This window comes from Chelmon rostratus, chromosome 18, assembly GCF_017976325.1.
Source record: "Chelmon rostratus isolate fCheRos1 chromosome 18, fCheRos1.pri, whole genome shotgun sequence".
In the NCBI taxonomy this organism is placed as follows: Eukaryota; Metazoa; Chordata; class Actinopteri; order Chaetodontiformes; family Chaetodontidae; genus Chelmon; species Chelmon rostratus.
This window is the reverse complement of record NC_055675.1, coordinates 11,958,375-11,981,015: the sequence shown is the minus strand read 5'-3', so window position 1 is coordinate 11,981,015 and position 22,641 is coordinate 11,958,375. Positions and strand designations below refer to the sequence as shown.

General features: G+C 43.1%; 1 protein-coding gene across 2 annotated transcripts in view; it reads left to right on the top strand.

Annotated features, from left to right (window-relative positions):
* Positions 1–1,477: 1,477 nt before the first annotated feature.
* Positions 1,478–22,641, top strand: part of nkain2 (sodium/potassium transporting ATPase interacting 2) — a 76,958-nt gene continuing 55,794 nt past the window's right edge. For both annotated transcript variants that reach the window (XM_041958948.1, XM_041958949.1), the window contains exon 1: positions 1,478–1,531. In XM_041958948.1, the coding sequence (XP_041814882.1) occupies positions 1,478–1,531 (54 nt within the window). The remainder of the gene's footprint in view (positions 1,532–22,641) is intronic.

Below are 22,641 nucleotides of genomic sequence, written 5' to 3'. Positions count from 1 at the left end.
GGTTGAGAATGCTTTTATTTTGAAACTCATAGCCGGAACAGCCATGCCGTTGCGCGGTGTTTGACTTGACAGATGGCAGGCGGGAGACGCTCCTCTCGGCTGTCTCTCTCGGTCCGTTGGTCCATCCCGGCTCCCATTGTCTCCCCCGGTTTCACTCCTTGAAGACAGCCCCGAGACGCCAAACTAAACTTAGCCGTTATTCCCGCTCGTATCGCCGTTTGTCCGTTCCGTTTGGACACTTACCTCGACCTGAAATTTCACCCTGTCCCACTGCATCCGAAACGTGGACACGCTTTTCAGTCATCTTTGCCCTTTTTTTTCTTCTTGTTGTTTAACGTTGTAGAGATTTATTTGCCGTGACGGAGGAGGCGGCGAGTTAACCGAGCACCGGCTGACAAACCGGCGGCTGTGTCGCGGAGCTGATGGGGAGATGAACCGGAGGAGGTGGACTTATTAGCCGACACAGACACCGAAATCAGCCTCCGGTGGCTGTTGACATATCACAACATCCTAGCAACAATTCCGATCACCGTCCTCTGAGTGGGTAAAACGCCAAAATTGGGGATCAAAACCGCTCTTTTGTCTTTTCCTCCTCTTTTTCGCCTGAGTGAGCCGTTGAGGATGTTGCCGCTTCATGCCCGTTACTTCCCCTGAGAGGAGAGAAGAAGAGAGGAGGAGCAGGCACCGCTCGCACTTGTTTTCTCCACCCTAGAACAAATTAGCCGGATCCAAGTAGCTCTTACTCGGGATTATGCAACAAAGGGGCATTTAATCCCGGGGAATGCGTCCTCCTAATCTCACCATCTCTCCCCCCCGCTTTTATTGTGTGTCAGTGTTTGTGGAAGTGGCGGCTGTGCGGTGCTAATTCAGCCTGAGATATTCAGCGTCGATAAGGATGCGATCAACGGACGCGGCTGTCGACCGGACTTTCTAGTCCAGCGGGCGATGACTGGACAAGTGGACCCTGTGTGGACGTAACTGGAGAGTCAGTTGGTTTGTGAATAGAAATCTGAATTAATCCTGGGACCGTTATTCAGAATGCACCACGCCACCTGATTTATCAGAGCTGCCTTCACTTGCAAATGCTTGGGAAGGGTTTGTCTGCAGATCCAGGCTCTGTTGGCACATCAAGAACAATCTGTGGACTTGAATCATCCCCGAGGCCCACCTTCCATCTTTGATCCCTGACCCCTCCCAGTGTGTTGGAAATCCAAGGGGCCACATTTCCCTGCTGTTTACCTGTCAGAAACCCCTCCATTTGAATGAAGTGGTAGCCTTTTATTCCCCTGAGCTCCGGCGAGCGCTGTCGCTGCACTCTGCTCAGTGAGGCCGAGCAGGGAGCGCCTCCACCTGGGCTGCGAGCCAGCCAGACGGCCCTCCGGGGGCTTTCGGGTTTTGAAGGTCCAGCTGGAGATTTGGGAGTTTTACCCAGAGTTTGTTCTCCACGTGGATCACTGGAGAGGGGGAGGAGGACACCATGGGGTGCTGTAGTGGCAGGTGCACCTTGGCCTTCATCTGTGGCATGCAGCTGGTAAGTGTTAAGATTACTATTGATCCTGTGCAGAGGGGGCTAAATGGGCAGATCTGTGTGGAGAAAGAAAAGTTTTTTTTTTTTTGGGGGGGGGGGATTTTGTAGGAGTTCAACAAAAACAAGTCATGTCAGGCAATCGGAAAAGACACATTTTTACCTCAGTAACTAGACATGGAGCACAGTGGAAAGATGGATGGATGGAGGGGAAAAGATGAATGACTGAAAGGTCACATTTGATCAGTTAATAGGTGTGTAAAAGGTCATGATACAAGGTAGGATCTGGTTTGAGGGACAGATTGACGAATAGGTGAAGTAAATGGATGAATATCTGTTGGCGGGAGCTCTAAGACGGCACTGAGAATCCATATAGAGCACTGATGGATAGATGGAGGCTGGGAGTGATGAACTGAGGCAGTCAAGTAAAGGATTGATGGATGGCAGGGACAGATGTATGGGAAAAGATGTATGGACGGAAGAAAGGAGGAGCAGACCTGATAAAACTCATAGAATCAGCTGCTGCCAGTCCCTCTGTGTCCGTCTCTCCCTGTGTCTCATTCTCCCATCACCATCTGTGTCAATGGGAACTGGTGCCAAGCAAGACAATAGGGAGGGAGGGATGGGTCTGTAGGTGTGTATGTGGTTGAATCCTTCACAAATCGCATATAAAACTCCAGCTATGAAACGAAGCAACAAACGCGAGTTGGTTGGTCCTCACGTTTCCCAAACAAAAAGATGGACGAGCGCGGGCAATCTGCTGTCAGGTCTAGAAATTTCCAGGAGAGCAGTACAGCACAATGGATTTGATTAGCAGAGAAATGTTCCCCAGAAACATTCAACAATCACGCAGAGAGAAATCCATCACAGGGAAAGGAAGAGAAACTTAGTGCAGTATTGATTGCTTTGCCGACTTAGAGGTAGTGGAACAAGCAACAAGCACAACATTGACTGCTGCCTGTTGACTGACATCGATTGCATTATGGTCTTATAAAACTGATATGGCGAACATGTTGGCAAACAGTTGCCTATTTACAGTGCTGCTCACGGCATCAGTGTTAATTTGAAATGGTATTTCTGGCCATTGATGTAATCTCTCCTGTTAGCTTTGTTTTTGGTCTCCACCACCTGCTGAGGCAAACATCTGGCTAACTGCTGCACTGTGTTCACCAGCTAGTCGCTAACTCTGTTTGTCTGCCGTTTGATGCAGAGCAGAAAGGGTACGGGGGGTATAATGGAACTTTTTCGTTGTAACTGGAGGTGATAAATCGCTGTGGGCTCACATTGTTTATGTAAAGAATATCAGCTAGTGCACCTTTAATACAAAATACAAAGTTTCCACTAAACTGAGTGAGGTTCATGATCATTTTCAAACGGTGGATGCTTGCTGTGTGAATTGCTTTCATCATTGATTCCCCACATTGGCTAACCAAAGGAGCATCATTACTGTACATAGTAGCAGCAAGAATAACAGCTATACATGGACACATCAGTTCAGGCAAGATTCTCTGGATGCCTCTCTGGAAAATGAATCAGTGCTTCACATCGAAGCAGAGTAGGGAGATTTAGGCAAACTGCTAATTCTCTCCATGAAATAAATAGATTTCTGAAATTCAGCAGTGTTGGAGGGTCTTAGGGTGGACCTTTTTTCTCTCCATGTGTATAGAAACTGAAGGCATACTGTGATGTAGACAGAGACATTGCACATGCATGTGCATAAATGCATAAATGTGAGCAGAAGTGCTTGCGCTGTAGCATTCTCAGCTCATGGAGTCATGTACAGTAGGTGTGTGCCAACTGAAGACCCATTGTCACGTTGAATAGGACACTGTCATCGACGTGATTCCCTGCGCGTGTGTGTGTGTGTCTGTGTGCACACATGTGCGTTGCTGCTCAGCGCATGATACATGAAAATCACCTAATTTACCGTAGGATATTAATGTGCCTGACCCTCGTGGCGCGAAGGTGTGCTTGTAAAAGGACTATTGTGCTCTGAAATGGGACATTTCTGTGCATATTTTCATTCAGAAAAGGGCCGACCGCGGTGTAAGTGATCACGTCTGCGGGACAATGCCGGTGAGATTGCCACGCTTGCCATACATACACGAAACACGCCATTGTGCTGTAAATGGGGATGCTGCATGCATGTGTAGGTGAAAACGAGGGAGGGTCCGTGAGTGTGGTGGTGAATGAGTCGCTGTCACAGTGATAGTCATTGTGTCTAATGTGGTGGAACTAATGCTATGCCATAGTCAACAGCATGTTTTGCTCTGTTAACTGTTGTAATAGCTAAGCCAGCTGATACCACCGCTAGCTGAGCTGGAGGTCTAACACTGCTATATGTTACAGTTTGGCCATGCACAGTTAGCTCTGTTACAGTTGCAGCCGTTTAGACAGAAGTCTCCTAATGCTGGAATCCATGCCTTCACAAGAAAACACAAATTCTCCACAGCGTGCAAGAATAAAGATACTGAGATGTTATCATGTATTTTTTTTGTGAGTTTTTCCATAAGAAACCACACTGCCCACAATCCTCTTTGCTCAACGGAACCTAATTGACCACAAATTAAAAGATAGCCGATTTTCCCTCTGCCTGCCTCTCTGCTCACCCCCTGCTGGAGGTAATTGTTTTTGCGATGTGAGCTTCCACCCAATAGTTGACCTCGCAGAGTAGAAAACAATGTTGGCCGGGTCGCCTTATGTAGTGGAACTGATGTCTTTTGTAACTCTTAACAGCAGTTTTTTCTCCTGCTTCATTAGCGGGGTTAATTGGCAAGATATGTGATGTCACCATAGCTGAGCAGAGATCAATGATCCAGGCTGGAGATGTGTCAGCTTCACAGCTGACAGCACCATGTGGCAAGTGTCCACTGTCCCAACACATGAAATTCTGCCAGTGTGACTCAAGTTAGAGTGAATGAAGTCATTATTTTCATTATTGATTACTGATAATAATAATAGTACATTTTATTTATAGAGGGCTTTTCATGGTACTCAGAGCATCCTAACAAATGCCTCTCACATATTCCTGAAGCCCAAGGTGACATCTTCAAATTGGTTATTTAATCTGACAAACAATTCAGTTTAATATTGCAGATAAAGAGAAAAACAAGAAAACAAATCCTCATGATAAAGAAGCTGGAACCAGAGAACGTCTGGTCTTATAGATAGATCGATTATGATACTTGCAGATGCGTTTTCTGTCAACGGGCCAATTCGATTAATCAGCTAATTGTTGGAGCTACATTTGAAAGCCTGGAGGGCTGATCGTAAATGCTCAGATTCAGTGGGAGACACTGATTGGAGGATTGGCCCAAGTACTGTGATCATGTGACTTGGTTCTCACACTCTGGGATCATGTGTATACATAGGTTTTATGAATCAACATGTCAGCCTGCAGTGAAAATTATACAAATCCTGAAATTACAGTTGATTTTTGCACATTTATAATGTTTTGGAGAGATTTTTCTTTGTTTGTGACGATATCAAATAATTCAGAATTTTTATAGTTTTGACCGTTTTACTTGAAATGTCTGTTTCCCTGAGGAAACGTTGGCCAAACGGTAAAAATCACAAAGTGATGCATTTATAGGCATAGTTTGGCTTACCCAGAAATACGTTTATTTGCTTTCTTTCCCAGAGTTAGATGAAAAGATCAGTGCCACTCTCTTACCTGCATGCTACAGCCTGCAAGAAATAGTCCACATAATCAAACAGAGGAGATATGATATTTATTGTATGGGCGTGAGAGTGATATCAATCTTCTCATCTACAGGAAACAAGTAGTAGTAAATTCCTTATTATGTTGTTATTTTGAGTCCCAATGAGTTGAAAATAACTACAACAGTTTTCTTCGTTATTCAGTTCATTTGAACTTGAAAGGTTTTCGAGTGGCAGTGGTTGTGGTGCAGAAGGCACAAGGCATGCAAAGTGCGAGGAGTGTGTCGTGGCTCCATGAGCCAACAGAGAGGACGATTTTTAAAGTTGGTGCAAACAGGAGCAGAAAGACCACAGCAGATCAGATGGTGTTTTTATCAACACCTTTTTCACACACACACACACACACAGATGCACATATGCCACTGGTGACTCACTTTCTGTGGCGATGGTTGTGGTCCTTGTTGCTATATTAGTTCATACACCCACATGCTGCTGTCACAAAGATGATGACTAAATTATCCAATGGCGTGAGAGCTAACAGGACGGCAGCCGACGGCCTCGCTCCATTGGCTGGTTCAGTGGAGCTTGTGCAGAAGGTTGGTGCGTCGGTGGGTGTGTATGATGATGCAACGTTAATTATGCCGTTGGTGTGCAAGTTAATTGAATAGAGTAAATGAAGTAGAATTATAGCTTTGCAATTCAGCGTCGTGCACAATCACAGAGACGATAATTGACGATCCAATAGAATAGATATGGAATTGATCTTTCAAAAATTAACAAAACAAAGCTGTCATAGCAGGCAGTGCAATTTTCCTGAAGCAAATTTTGAGAAACATCTTCAGTCATAACCCCCATTGTTCAAATACACTTATCTTTGTACAGCAAGGGGACAAGATGAAGATTGTATATATGTACTGTAACAAGATTGGACATATACAGCAGCCATAGGCTATCTGAGACACAGTGTTTGTCTGTCTGTGGCACTACATTCCTGTGACATTTCCACCATCGAGGGACGTAATGAATAATTTACCACTTGGAAGCTGCGACATGAATACAGAAATTGTATCTCTGCATGTGAGCGGTGTGTGTTACCTGATTGCAAAACAGTGACTGTGCAGTCGTTCAAACCCAGAAGTCACTACTCATCAAAGATGCATTTCGGAAAAAGATAAATCAGAAAAAAGAAAACATTTACTGGTGGCTTTGGTTTAATATAATTTCAATTGAATTGGTTTGCAAATTGGAATAAATTGTCCATTTAAAGTCAGATGTTGCAGTTATGGAAAGAGGTTCCGACTCAGTTTAATTGTAGCTCAACTCCCATACTATTTTGTAAGCGATATTCAGTCATTTTGCAACATGCTGCATATGCATCATGCTGGTGGTTTTACAGCATGTTGAAGTACTGCACAACAGTTTATCGAAATATTAGTGAAATCGCAATATGGCCAAGTGCAATATCAAAATCACAGGAGGAGCAGTTTCTTTGATGAAGGTAACACTAAGGTGTCATGACATGCTATTATACATGAAGCCTCGTGGCGCTGCAGAGATGCCCAGGTCTACAAATCATGTTCTCCAGATGTGAGGGAACGTGCTTGTTTGGTACAGACAGCGAAAAATTCCACCATCATTTCTATGCCTCTGTGCCGGCGGCTGCTTTGGCCAGAGGCGTTCTGTTTCAGGGTTGTCCCTCTGTATGTCTGTACATCCGTCTGTCTGTCCCGTTCTCATGAGAGCAGACAAAACGTCCGCTTGGACCCGAGGATGAACTGGTAAGATTTTGATGTTCAAAGGTCAAAGGTTACAGTGTCACAAAACACATTTTGGCCATAACTCAAAAATTCATGAGCTAATTATGACAAAATTTAGACAAATGTCTCAGGGAAAAAATGATGAAGCAATGACATTTTAAATCCAAAAGGTCGAAGGTCAGCTTCACTGTGACATCATGATGTTCTTCAAAAACTCTTTTCTGACCATTTTTCAACACCATAACTCAGGAACAGAAGGAGAGATTGTGACCATATTTCACATTTGATCAGATTCTGGATTGTTGACACTAATCTCGGGCGTTCCCCTTGAAACTGTGCTGATTGTATAGGTCTTCTGTTCTGCCGGGTTGAAGGTGTGTGTGAAGCATCCACGTTTTACAATTTGTAGCTTCTTTGCAGCAGCATCTATGTATACTTGATGCATTGTTGTCCACCACAAGTTCATTGGCTCTGCTGATATGGAGCTTTAGGTGATTTTTGTTGCAAAATCTGATGAAGCTCAGTCCTTTGGAAAAACAGTCTCTAACTGAAGACAGCAAGTTTCTCACTGGACTTTATTCACTAGAATCATACATGTCAGTATAGTGACAACTTCCATCTCGCCAAAGAATACACTAACTACTTCTTATTAAATTCCTTTGAAATCTTAACTACACATATTATATGAATCTGTACAGACATGGATGTAAACCGCTGAAATCGTGACTCGTCTCACAATATCTGTAAAAATAACCACAGTATGCTTTTTTGTTGCAATATCGTTCAGCCTTATTTTCAAGCAAATTCACTTTGAGGGCGCTTTGAGTTGAAGGCGAACAGAGGTCCTGCACTCTGGCAACAATCTTCACGACTCCTTCCTCATCGCACAGCTCGGCGAGATAAAAAGGCTTTGCTATCCTTTATGTACAACGCCGCTTTCAACAAGGGCCACACACAGTCTCAGCTCTGAGTCAATAGATTTTCTGTCACTTTTTCTTTCTTGCAGTCTCTAATTTGTCAGTCTCTTTTCCCCCAGGTCTGTGTCTTTCTTGCCTTTTTCATTTCTTTATCTGTCTCCCCCTCCTCTCCTTTTCTTGGTCTCTGGCCGCGCTCGGAGGAATATAGCCATCACGCCTTGGCCACTGACTTGACTGGCAATTCATTCAATATTTTTCAATAGAGTCTGCGAACAAGACGAGCTCTCTCATACCAGTGCTGTTCAGGACCTGTAGGTGAAGTACTGTTCCATTGTGCCAAATCAGATCTCGAACCTGGCAGATCAGACCAAGCTGCGACCGTATTGTTCAGGCTGTGCTCTGTGATTAAGGGTTATTGTACTTTTCCTGCTTTCAGCTGTCAATAAAATACAGTGTCTTGAAAAGTGGTGCCTTTTTGAGAAAGTGCTGGTGAATCTAGGCGCTTTAGAGGCAAAGGTACCTTTCTGCCTCGCTTGAGCTACTTTTGATATGATTTGTACCTGTTGAGGGCTCTTATTTTTACATATCTGACTTTTTCTTGTAGACATTATTAATTGACTGTTTTCTGTTTGCAACCTCGAGTTAATATTGCTACACCTGTCAGGCTTGTTCTCTCACTCAGCACGTCTGAAGTTTGAATGGTAACTTTGGCAGATTTACAACTCAAAAATGTGCAGTAATTTTTGAAACAATGGGTCTGTGATTTCTGTAAACTAAAGCAGATTTTGCAGTTTAGCCAGTGATCATTTATTTTCTCGGCTGAAATGACGACTGCTGCTAGCTGACCTTGTCACCTGCAGCTAGCTAGCTTCAGCTAATGCTAACTCCTTTAGTTGGTTAAAGCCCAGTTTCCCGCTGACTTTTTAATTCAGAAAGTTCTGATTTTATTTAAAACAAAGCCTTGTTTCCAGTTTTAAACGTGCACGTGAAAGCTACATACATGGTACTATGCTAGAAGACTGGCTAAAGCGTCATGTCCCAGACAAAAACTCAGCATCTTCAACAGCCGATGATCCTTATAACACAAAAGAGCATCATTTATGTATTTCAGGGTATAGATAGTTTAACACAGGTTAGATTTAACCTTTAATATTAGCATTGTCCTTACCTTTGGAAATAACGGTAGGTTGCGACTGGCGGTAGTAAGTTAACTGGGCATGCTAATGTTGCCTGCTTCCATTGGAGCCAACAAACACATGTATTCTTGGTTTTGGAAAGGCAAACAAAAGTGACCCGAACCTCTTATATCTTTAGTACGAAGTACAGCTTCTGTTAGAGCCTCGTGTGCACCACTTCGCCATGGGAGATATCAAAAACTTAACATAAAATTAAAAATAATTAAGTTTTCAAAAAAAAGTTTGTCAAACCTGCAGTGTCTCATCATAGTTGCTAATCCGTGATTGGACAACCGCTGTTCGGGGATGGGGTTGAGCGAATGGGCGATTGCACTGTAAGCGTTTCTGCGGTGTAGGTGTGTTAATCCGCAGATGCTTGAAAGGCAAAGACAGGAAAACAACAGGCCAATCAACCTGCATTGCGAAACAGTGCTTGAAGCCATTTTTTGCAGTGGTGCAGAAGTAACATTTTTGCTGCAGGAAGTGTACCTGCAGTGGCTGAACTCTCCCAAAACAATTACTGTTCACTTGACAGTCAGCATCACTAGAAGATGTTGAGCTTATTTCAGGGCAATGTACTGCAGTGCTGTGATACGCATTATCGTAGGTCAGGCAAATGGATCAGCTCTGTTCACGCTCACAGATATTTTTAATTACTCTTGTCGGAACCCCTGTTTCCTCCGCATCAGAACACTAACAGGGAATGAAAGTACTTCTTCCTTTCTTAGCTCTCAGCATCAAGTTCTTTTGCTCTAGTTCTTTGCAAATTAACTTGAAATACCTCTATCCTCAAATGATGGATAACTGTGAAGTTACATGTATTACACACCAGAAAATATATGCGCTTAAAAGTGCAAGTAGCCCTGCTTGACACTGCTGTTGATCACAGTACACTTTGTGCATAATCAGGGTGGTCGGTTGTCATAGTGAGCATCTCTAGGGAAGGGTTTGAAAACTTAGCTTGATCAAAAGTGTGTGTGCGCACAAATCCGCAAGTTTCTTTGCATTACTTTGTTGTTACGTTCCACTCAAACTAAATGAAACCGTGGATACAGTTATTCAGCATTAACCACTGGTCCGTCCCAGATGTTCTTCTAATCTAATTTAACTGAAGCTGTCATGGATGATGAGTTTTAACATCTGGAATGTTTGGAATGTTGTGATAAACAGCAAGCAGATAATACTGTATAATGGGATAAAACTTGTCTAGTCTGCTAATGCTGTTCGGCTGTAAATGTGGTGCCATATTTGTTGTGCCGACGAAAAAAAAATCCATCAGCCGACGAAGTCTGTCAGGTCCGTCAAAGCTGTCACCAAACAGCACATAATTCTGCACTCCCGCTCAGATTCAGTAGATACATTAGGGCTTGGAAAAAGACCAACTATTGCGATGGAAAATGTGCAGTAAGATGTATTTTACGCTGGAATGTGTCCAAGGGCTGAGAAGAAGGCTGTTAGAGCCTCCCATCCTCCATGTTAGACTACGAGTGCTGCTGGTGACGAGGTCTCAGTCACATCATCTGGATGTGACAGAACTTCTCTCACCAACTGATCGCTTACGGAAATGTGCCGTTCTAGATATTTGAGCTCTACTTTTAGTTCCTCATATCATATTCAAGTCAATGATGAGTGCTTTACAGAATTGTAGACCCTCCCCCCGTTAGCCTGTGCTCCATTAGCCTATTGGATAGTATTGGATAGTACATTTTTAATGATTGTTCTCATGAAACCAGACTTAATCAGTAGTTGTCAGTGGGGGCTCCTTAGATCTCAGCCCAAAAAGATCGAAGTCTGCAGTCATGCTAGCTGGAAGGCTGCACTTGAATGGAAACACTATGTTTTTAAATGCTAACATCAGCATGCTAACATGCTCACAGCAGCAATGCCAGCATGCTGATGTTAACCAGGTAACTTTTGAAACATATCTCAGTTTAACATGCTAGCATGCTAAATTTGCTAATTAGCACCAAACAGAAGGTACAGCCGAAGCTAATGAGAATGCCATCAGTTGGAGGCATTCCGGCATTAACCGAACAGTCGGGCAAACTGACCACCAAGGTTAGGACACTTCCTCCTGAGGGGGGACACCAGATTTCATGGCAACCCATCCGGTAGTTGTGTAGACATGTTACACAAATGTGAACCTCATGGTGGCGCTAGAGGGAAGTATTGTGAGGGACAATCAACGTCTGCAAAAATCATAACAGCGATCTATGCAATAGTTCTTTAAATACTGGATTTTAGTGCGCATCTTAGTGGTGGACTGACCAATCGACCAGTTGACACACTTACATTGCCATCTTAAAAATATAGTCACTGACTCCATGTTTCCTGTTGTAATAACTAAAGCACATACTGTATGCATTCAGCAAAATGCTTGCAGATTTGGGTCTCAGTTCATGTGTTCTTCTTTGTGGCGGTCCTTGTGATAGACCCTCAGACGACCAGAAGTGTTTTCATTTGCTTTTGGCCCCTCCGTGAAAGATACAGTAAATGTTCCTGTTGGATGCAAAGCTGAAGAACTTTTATATGTAATCTAAAAGCCGGCCTCACCACCACCAAGCTCACCGCAGCACCGCTCTTCTGCTTTTTTCTTTGGAAAGCTTTCTCATAAACTGCAATTTTCTACACTAGATGTTTTTATTGTAAAAACAACATGAGTTCTCCTCGCGGTTGTGGCATGTCTGGTAAACGCATTTGGAGGCTCGCAAAAAGGGTGCAGAACTATGATGGTGTATCAGCTTGCACTGTCATCATAAAACAGTTTGTGAAACTGGAGGAGTGGAATCAGGAAGAAGTGAAATCTCTTGTTTGAGCTGGAAAAGCTGACTCAATCTATATTCTTCCACGGCACAGTGGAGACTTTAAATTGAACCCTTACACACTTGGATTATTTGTTCTGTAGTCTCAGTGATGCTGACACGTAATGTGAAATCACATCTGCTGTTCCACTGTCGTGCCTCTGTATGTTGAACCACGCTGTGCCATAGCACACAATGTTATCTAACAGCAAACAGTTTTAATTATCACTGTGATTGCAATATTTTTTTAGTTTGGACATACAATGTTTTGGTTTATCCAGGTATTCTATGTATAATTTTGTCCAGATAAGCTTCTAAACTACAGTCTCTGGTTACGATTCCAACATGAAAACTTGTAGAATTTACTGCAAACTGGGAGAGGCCACTGGTTCTCACTCTTAATACTACAAATACCCATTAACCTCTGCCACTGTTGCTATGGAAAGGACAGTTGAAGGGCTAAATCTAAGTGGTAGCAAGTTAAAAACACTGAATTATTGCTGAATTCATCCAAATTTGATTCAGATTCCACAACTGAATTAAGTTAAATGATAGATTGTAAATTGTAAATCAGGTCTCTCCAATAAGTATATGCCTTTTTCACAGGAGACAATTTGATGTGTAACAGCAGGAAAAACTCAGGTTTCAACGCTAAATGACAAGACGGCTGCTTCACTTTCAGGGTCCTGGTATTGTTCTTGCTGGCTCACTGGCTGTCAGGGCTTACTGGAACACTTGAATAGAAATGAGCCATTAATAATGTTATTATTAACACCTGTGCTTTTCCCTCCATCACAAGTCAAAATGTCCGCCGTGAAAAAAGGCTGTTAGCTTCCGTCCACCCTCAGTGGCACAAGCGAGAGGATCTGAAGCTCGGTAATTGGATATTTGTTACCTTGGGAGTCACATTGTCAGATATTTTCTAATGCATCTGTTATTTCACGTCAGTCCAAGTAAAAATGCTCCAACCGTCACCTGTTTTTGTCTATGGACGAAATGAAAGGGGGCCTACCCAAAATACGTCCTCTTAAATCACGAGTCATTAGAGTCCACTGGCCTGCCTTGATTCTGTATTTCAAATGCAAGACGTTTATGACAGTTATTATGCCATTATCATAAATGCGATTTCTCACGAACAGCTTGAGGCAATTTTTATAAATTTGGCCCAAATGGTTACTTAAGCTCAAGGATGAACTCATCAGATTTTGGTGGTCAAAGGTCATAAAACACATTTTTGAGACATGGCTCTTTCCATCTGTTGCGACAAACCAAAAGGCAACATGTCTAGAAGGTGATACAACTTCATATCGGCACACTGCCATATAAAATAACAATGTTTTGAATCCTTCAAAGCATTCTTTCATACATGTCATTAGTGAGTGCTTTTATAAACCCAAATGTTCAAAGTTATCTTCCCTGCATCCCCCAAAAACCCTTCAGGACCTTTCATCTTAAACCGGAGCTGTGGAGGGCGCCGACAAATCTCCTGCAGCCAGTCGATTGCTTGCCTCTTCACAACAATCTGCCGGCCAATTTCAACCCTCCCGCATCGCATTCCTGAGCCCTGACCACTTTTTCTAAAAACCGCTGCCAGTGTCACATCGACGCTCTGCGGCTGAGAGCGAGGAGGGGGGGGGGAAGTGAGGCGACGACATGCAACAAAGGTCGTGCGCCGGATTTGAGCGAGCGATACCACAGGCGCGTGTGCCTGCTGAGCTGCAGAGATGCGTATCGACGGAGCTGGGAGCTGACCTTGTGTGTGACCACCACTGATGGATGAGCTGAGATGGTGTTTGGCCAAATACTGCTGCCTCAATATTTACGCAGAGGCAGACATCCAGACAGACAGCTTGACATAAAGGGCAGGCAGACAGACAGACAGGCAGACAGACACTTGATTTTCTTTCTGTTTTGTTTTAATACGCTTCAAACTGTTGTGGTGCTGACTTTATGTTACTCGCTGCTCCTGTATTGCTATTTACCCCTCAAGGTGAAACACTTCCCTATTGTTCTCTGAGAACTCATATCCTGTTGATGTGGTTGTTGCTATTGTTGTTGTTGCTGTGAATCCCGATATTCCGCCTGCACAGTGGTTTTGATCTTATTACATCAAAGGAGCGCTTGAATTATAATGGCGAGCGACTGCAAAGCGATGCCTCGGGCTTCATTACACATAATTAAGAGATGGAGATATGACTGGTGTCAGATGAGCGCTTCCTATCTGAAGAAAAAACAAGCATGTTTTCAAAATGACACTGATATTTTGTTGAGTCTAATGGATTCCAGGGGGCTGCGAAGGTTGCTCGGCTCAGAAAGGAGTATGAAGTTATAAAAAAAACTTATATTTAGCTGAAAAAAGCAAGAGAAATGAGGTTTTCGGGCAGGATCGGTGCTAAAATTTCATTAAATTGTTTTTCTTGCTGCTTGCCACAGAAGTAAATTGTATTTCAGCAGTGAACATACTCCTGATGAAACATCCTCTTAGACGGCCTATAAAGTTTATCACATTGTGTAGAGTTACATAAACATGGTTGGAAGCTTGTAAATTGATCCTATGTCCAGTGTTATTCAATTCACCCTCTTTGGTTTTCTTTTGGTTTCTTGTTCTGTGCCACCATATTTTTCTCTCTCTGTATCATTGTTGCCCTTGTTGCCTTGTAATTTTTCTCTCTGTGGCTCTCAGTCTTTCTCTCAGGCTCGCGCTCTCTTTTATTCTCTCCTCTGCTGCTCTGCACAGACTCTCCCGGGCCATTTGAGTTGCTCAGGGAGCTGTGAAAACGATGTCTGTGTGTCTTTGCGTCTGCATCCTGTAGGGAGTGCCTTTGTGTGTGTGTGTGTGTGTGTTTGTGTGTGTGTGTGTGCTCGTGCAGGGACAGCGGAGGTGGTGGAGCGTGTTAAGTCTTGCTGTAGAAGCTTCTTGACTAGGATAAGGAGCCAAGGGAGGAAGGAGGGAGGAGGGAGGAGGGAGGGAAGAATGTATGGTTGGACAGATATATTCATAGAGGATAGATGAATGTCTGGGTGTGGATCGATACTGGGATGGAGGGATTGAGATTTGGATGAATGAATGGAGAGAGGGCTGGGGGAGACGAGTCGGGGGAACCAGGGAGGGGTAGATGATAACAAGAGGGGATGGATCAATGATAGATAGATACGCAAGATGTATGGATGAATGGATGATTAATGGATGAACGGGTCGTTTAACACTGCAAAGTTGTCAGTAATGACCATAGATGGCAGACAGTGGAGAGCGGCAAATGTGTTGGGTGTTGACTTTGTGAAAGTGGAGCAAACAATGTGTCGGTGCTGTAGTCTGACAAGAAAAGACGGTAGTTTAGTTTAATGAGCCTTATGGCCTACCTGCCAGGGACCACTAAGATAAATAAGAACAGGAATCCAAAAGGTCCATTAGCGGCCACTAGAGGCCACAATCAGACCGTAGTGGTTTAAACTAATGGTCCTCACAGGTCCAAACGTTTGTGCCCAAACCTGAAAAGACCCGTAAATGTACTATCTGGAACCAAACCGGACCCCTTTATTATTTCAAAGCTGGGACCTGGACCCCTGCAGAGCAGAGAAATGCCAGACCCAAACCTGAACCAGACCCGTCTATTGTTTGACAACTGGGACCTGGACCCATGCAGAACCCAGAAATGTCGGGCCCGATCCCGACCGGGAGACACAGAGTGTCAGCAAGCGATGTCTGCCACCAAATGAGAAACATGTTAAGATGGTTAACCACCATCCAAAGAAGCGATACAACCTGCTTGGCTGGGGTCACATGACCGATAGGGGCCAGCCGAGCAAGCACTACTGCTAGCAAGCTAATCCGTTAGCATGTTTCCCGCGTGAATTGTGTTGTCACGTATCATTGGCCTCTGTGCTTCGGGTCACGGCATAAATGAGGCGTCACGGTGGTAACTGGCTGCGGCTCGGCGGTGAGGTTAGGAATCATAGTAAATGGCTGGTTGGAATTAAAGAGTTTTTTGGGCTCAGTCTAAGGTCAACACAGAGTCCTTCAGATTAAACATCAAACACGCCATCCGTCCGTGCCCTCCAGAGCGACGCTTTTCTGATCTGACACCATTGCGACAACGTTGCTTGATGAGTTTTTATGAAAAAAAAATGGCGCGACAGATACACTCCAGCAGGAGCTGATTATTGAAGATGACATTTGCTGTCTTTTTACTACAGCGGCATTCAGCTGTGTCCCCTTCATTATCTGATATTTCTCCAGCCAGTCAGTCTGAACAGAGCTGATGGAAGTCTTTTGCTGAGTTACACTAGCAGTAGATAGTAGAATGGTGATAAATTGGAGAGTAACTTGCATTGAAGGGATAGTTTGTTCCTCTTCTAATCACCTTTTTACATTTGAAAAGGTCCCTCTCTGTCAAAACTAAGCAGAGGTGAAAGAATTAAGTATGGCAGCTGGTTGATTAACAAGCTTTATCTAATTTTCTTTTAACCAGAGAGTTATATTATGAGCTTCTTCGCTAATTACCTTATTATAGCGGACTGAACAGCAGCCCGCTGACTGCCACTGACGCTTTCAGCTGTCTCTGTCTGATACATGGCTTTCTCATTTGACTCCATAGTCTCCCTTTTGATATCAAGCCTTTCATTTGCTTTGATGTGATTGGCTCACAGTCAGAGGGAGTGGACAGCGGCCAGAAAGCGACAAAGTCTGAGAACAGGCCAAAACCAAAGGTTATTGGAAGGAAAAAGTGACCGGCCAATAGAGCATGTGACCTTTATTGATTTATCTGCTAAAGATTTACTGCCTCTTGGTCAATATAGACTCTTCCTCGGGTTCAGGGGTTCGATTCGCTCAAAGAAGGTCTGATTTCTAACCCTGACTCCATCCATTCATGGCTGCTGAAATGAGGAAAATGCCTGCGGTCTGATGTTTCTCTTGCGGCAGCCATGAAAGAAACACAAGCTTTAGCGAAGGAGATCTTTCTGTTCTTGTTCAAATGAAGTATTAATCGTTTCAGGAATGTGAGAATTGGCAATGAACAAATCTCAGGACTTTCACAACACTTTTGCCACTGAGCACGTCCAGCGTGGAGTCAGATCAGTCTCAGTATTAATGAACACACACAGAAGGACTCACAAATGTATTTGGGGATTTGTATGGAAATGACTTTCTCCACATATATATTATATTTGTGGATGCACACATAAATAGTTATTGTATATAACTCTCTCTCTTACTTTTTCCTCTCATCTGTGTCTTCAAATGGCATTTTCTTACAATCCTGGGGGCTGACTAGAATTCCCTGTTCAGTTTGCTGAAATTTGTTACTCAGGTTCTTTCTTATGTCGTCGTTGTTATTTTTGGCACCGTTTTTTGACTTCAGCGCAACAACACAACAGATGGCACAGCATGTTTTGCCTGCAATCACAAGGTAGCGTAGCACCGTGCCTGATGTGATAACACCTAACACAATGTCTCTTTTCACGCTTACATTTATTTATTTTTTTTGCAAGTGTTTTTTTGCATTTATGCTCAAAAACTTACATCCTGGCTAATCGTGACTTCTGTAATATTCAGCAGGATCATTTAAAAGATGAAGAGAAGCAGATATACATGATGCTACATTTTGCACCGTGCCGTCAAAGAACCATAAATTTTGTACAGCATATTAGCATATTTCCAATGAATACATAATTCTGCCATTCTCCATGACCCCATTTATTTATTTGTATTATACACCTCGTAAAATGTGGCCTCGGACAAGGTGTCTTCGTCTTGTTTGATCTCTGTGTCATTCTGGGCCAGAATGTCTAACAAACTGTTGCCAAGGCCTCAGTGCATCTGGCCCAGAGTGTGCTCAGTTGCTACAGCTGAACTTGTTGCAATTAGGCCAGAAAGACCCTGAAGTGGGACTATAGAATAAATTATATAATGCTGAGCCAGTTTGTTTCCCACAGTTTTGGTCTTCTGGGCTCTCCACAGAAAGACATGTTGCTCTTTCGTTGTTCTGTGAAACATACAGAAAACTTTTCTTGTGAAAACAGCTGTGGGAGACAAGAATCAAATCCCCGTCCAGCCTCCACCCACCAGCCTACACATCTTTGTCTGCGTTTTAAACCTTGTTCCCCTCACTTTTTGTCTCTTTTGTCTCCAAATCTTCCCCTGTCGAAGTATTGCGATTGCATAATCAAGATTTTTTGATCTGACTGCGATCGTTTTGCACAATTATTAGATTTACCAATCAAAAGGAATTTTAAGACAATACATTGAACAAACATAAACGCCATATTTCCATCATGTTTTCCACATTGCTTTGTGTGTATTGCACTGTGACTGGTGCTCTTTTGATTACAGCGTCTTGTCGTGAGGACCTTTCTTCAATACTATTGAGTATCAAAAAATGCCTTGTCATTGGCACCAAATTGCGATACTAAGACGTAAAACTCATCGGTGGCGGTGAGCCAGTAGCATGCAGCAAGCTCGTGCCAAGATCTTAATAATGGTGGTGATTGGCTGTCTAACGTTAAACGTCCACCGGTGCATCCTCTCCTTGCCACCATGGAAATGGATAACCTGCAGCCGAAGTGGACCCAGGCTAGCTGCTCTTTAGCACAGAGACAGTCAGAGGTCTCACTCTGCCACTATTTCCCAGTACCACAAACATCACAGTGGATTAGGCAGACTAGACACTACAATGATTGTTCAGGAATTGGTATTGAAGGCAGGGTATCAGTACCAGTACCAGCACCGGTATCAAAACTTTTTGAATGACACCCAGCCCTACCTGTTGTACCCTCTTCTTCCGCAATGGTTTAATGGCATCTGACTCGATAATTAGTGCCCCCAACTGTTGATGCACTCAGCTAATGTCATCATAACAGTAATAGATGTAAAGGTGCATTTTTTGCCTGTGGCCACTGTTAAAAATATATCGCAGCAAATAGGATGCAAATTTCCATCTGTTGGGTTGAGGAAAATAAGCTGTTCACCTGAGCACAAGGTTCCAATGTCAGGACAAAGCATGGAAAAAAAAGAGCCTGGCTGTTTAGACCTTACTGTTCTTTGGCAGGTTCCTTTGTTGCAGGTCACATGAGACCATATGTCTTGCTTTCCGAAGCAAAATAATGACAGAGAGGTGCCAGTGGGTCTTTATAGCAGAGAGTCTCCCCTTAGGGTGCAGCAGTGTGTTTGACAGCTTTGGTTAAAGTTATGATGGAGCTCATGTACACACAGTCCTGTGCTGCTCCATGTCAGTATGTTTAAACCTAGGTTAGGATTGTTCTGCAATTTGATCGGACTAAACAGCTGGTCTGTCATATAACATTATCTTCATCGATTTATTTACTCGGCAACAAACACATTTCCGTTGCCTATTTGTCACATAATGTTGAACCTTTTTAGTAATATACAAGTTTTGTCAATTCTTTCCTTCCATTTTTATTGAGATAAAAAAAATGCTTGGATGGAAACCTGGCTTTGTGTTTCTTTGTTGCATATTATTTCCTGAATATAAAGCCAAGCCTTCTATTACATTAATTAACTGTCTTAAACCTCCTTTTATTTACATTAGATCGGCCTACACAGCAGCCTTAGAACGAGCGACTCAAAATAAACATGCAGTATGTGCAGCAGAGCGAGGGGTGAAACATTGTTCAGAACGCCCACGATCACAAACTATTTGAAGATTAATTGAGACTCTTCTTCCAGCAACTGCAGCTATTGAAATTGATAACATGGATTTAGACGGAGTTGCAAAGACAAGCACAGCAGCACCACTGTGTGGCAAGAAGTGAACCAAGTCGACCAGACAGTTAAACGTTGCTCCCCTCGCTAGTTGACACCAGAAGTACTAGCTGGCTAAACTTATTATTATTTGGTTAAGGCAGGCTACACATTTAAATTACAGGATAATGCACGGCAGGCATTCCATTATCTGGTAATCACTGTTTTTTTTACTGGGAAAGGTCTACATTTACCAGCACATGGACCGGCACCGAAACCCTGATACATGGCGCAAAATGCTACATATTTCAAAATGCAGTTTGGTTATTGAAGAACGTGATTAACGGTTTAAAATGACGCTTATAACATACACAATATTTTTCCAGACAACGTTTAACCTTTTCAATAAAATTGTGTTTGATTTGATCTGAGTGTTTTCTTACTTATACCAGTCGATCACTCTCAGTTCAGTTTAATCCTCAGGGAAATAAGTCGTTAGGAACATCCCTATCATTAATCACAATTATTGTATGTTGTTTATTTATCGTGCAACACAAGATAATTAGCAATGGGTTTGACAGTTAAAAGAATAGTTTAAAAAATTGAGAATATCAGTATCTTTGCTTTAGGGTTGAAGCTGGAGTTTGGAGTAGATTATTCTATTTTAGCATAAAGACGGGAAGCAGAGATACAAACATGACACGATGTGGTTTTACGGGGAGTTGAGAGCTTTAACCATTTCTCGGTCAACAGCAGCCAGTCACATCCTGGAGTCTCTACTGGTAGCCGTATTTTTGACAATGCTGTTTGCTTGAAAAATAACCTAAACAATTATTAAGATTGCTGGCGATTCATTTCATGTTAATTGATCGATTAGCACGGATCTTGTCCTTTATTCAACTAACACGCCAAACTTACGTGACTCAGGGAAATGTCTTTCTTGCAGTTCCTTACGCTTAATGTATTTGTAAATAATTATGGGGCATGTCGATGGCTTCCATTTTGACAAGCACATTCGTGTTTCCCACAGACAGGATTAAGCACATCATTTTACAGCCCTGATAGTTGCTGGCTTCTCCGTTTAGGTAGCATGAAAAGATAACGGTACAAAAGCGCGTTTTGACAGCAGCTTTCTTATCAGCGATGGGTCACATTTTCACTGCCGCCTGCCAAGGTCTGCTGTCACTACTCCAAAAGCTGCCGTTATTTTGATCTATAAATATATTACTTAGGTCTTTGTTCCCTTGCACACACACGCACGAACGCACACACACTCAAATGAACACACATTCCCATGCATGCACCAGTTCACATCCATGCAAGGCCAGGTGTGTACACACAGACGCCGAGAAGCCGTCTTGCTGTTCTTTGCTCTGATGTCTTTGCAATACGAACCCGGAGAATCCGCTTCTCCTCACATGGTCCCTGAAGGCACCATTGAAGAAGAGTTTTGTTTCAGTTTTGAATCCCTTTAAGGAACAGAGAAGATACTGAGAGCAGAGAGGGCTCAGCATTACACTTTCATCTTTACCTGTAATCATTTTTCCTCCACCACTCATCCCTCTCTCATGCCCTGCTCTCCTCTCTCTCTCCCTCTCCTCCCTCACCCTCTCAGTTTGAATTGATTTAGTCTTATTACCTTACACACCTGCCCTCTGGTTTGGCTCCACTCTTCTCTCTCTCCCTCTCTCTCTCTGACATAGACACACATATACCAGCCACTGCCTTCTGTTTTTTTTTCCGCTCCCCCTGTCATACTTGCACATGCACATGCACATGCACACACAGACACAGTAATCAGATCCGCCAATCTCTTGTATTTTTGAATACGGCAGCTAAAGTGAGATACGGCTACAGTCTCAGCTTTCAGCCCAGACTCCGTATCAGCACACCAGCCAATGGTATGCGTGTCCCACCAAAATAGAAGACAGTATGTTTTTGAATGTAGGAGATGTGGTGGCGGCGGTGTGTGTGAGAGAAGGGGAGCCCATGCATAGTCTTGTCTATAAAACAATGCTATGCCCCAGTAGCATGCCTTTAAGGTGGAAATACCACAAAAAGACCATATATATATGAATATATATTGAACATATAGTGCAGTAAGCTTGTGCAACCTGTTTCTGTTTTTATATTGTATATTTTAATATTAGACCATACATGCATATGTCTCAGTAGATGATATTACCCCTCAGAATTTCAATAGAATGTGATTTACATTCAATCCAAGACTCCAAGATGGTAATTGTTCAACATGTCCTCATATTTACTGTAAAGGACAAAATATCTTGTTCTGTATACAGTCTTCCAAAATGAGATATGATCAATTGAAACGTCACTCATATAAGCATCTTCTGATGAACCATGTCTATGGTTGGGTAGCAGGCTTAGGTTGGGGAAATACTGCGTTCATGGTCAAAAGAGTTGATCATGCGCCCATGCCTAGCACCCTGTCCGAAGAGTGCTGGTGGTGGTACACAAAAGTCATCCTACGTCCAACTTTTACATATTGGAAGCATTTTTTTCATGCCTCCAAGTTTCTGACTTAACTGGCTGTTAGAGTACTTCCAAGGCTTGGATGGGCATGAAACTCTACCGGTTGAATCATTGTGATAAGCGCTGAGCAGTTGTTCTGGGGCACTTCATGGTTTGGTGGTTGAGACGGTGACCATCCCCACCTCGTCCCTGGTTGGAGTCTGGCTGGAGATCATTGTTGAACCTCTCTTTACGTTTTCTTTAACTGAGCTTAAGCTCCTGTAATATATGCTGCTAACAATGAGAAGAAGCAGAAGGAAATGCTTTTTATTTTAAACTGACAACACAGTCTGCAGCTCAAGTGAATTCACTTCCAGACTCTGAGTCAAATTTGGATGAATTCAGCTCTTTTCCCGCCATGTTTTGTTTTGTGCAGTGACACATTGCAACAATGAAGCGGTTTTTGATTTTGCTACAGTTTTGATTCAGGCCTCTGACTGGCTCACTAGCAAAGGGGGCTGAGGCTTGTGGGTTTTGTGCTATGTGGGGCCATCTGCCGTCCAAAACTGACGGAAAAAAGCATGCTTCTTCTGAAACAAGATGGCAAAAAAATGTCAACTTGTGGCCAAAACATT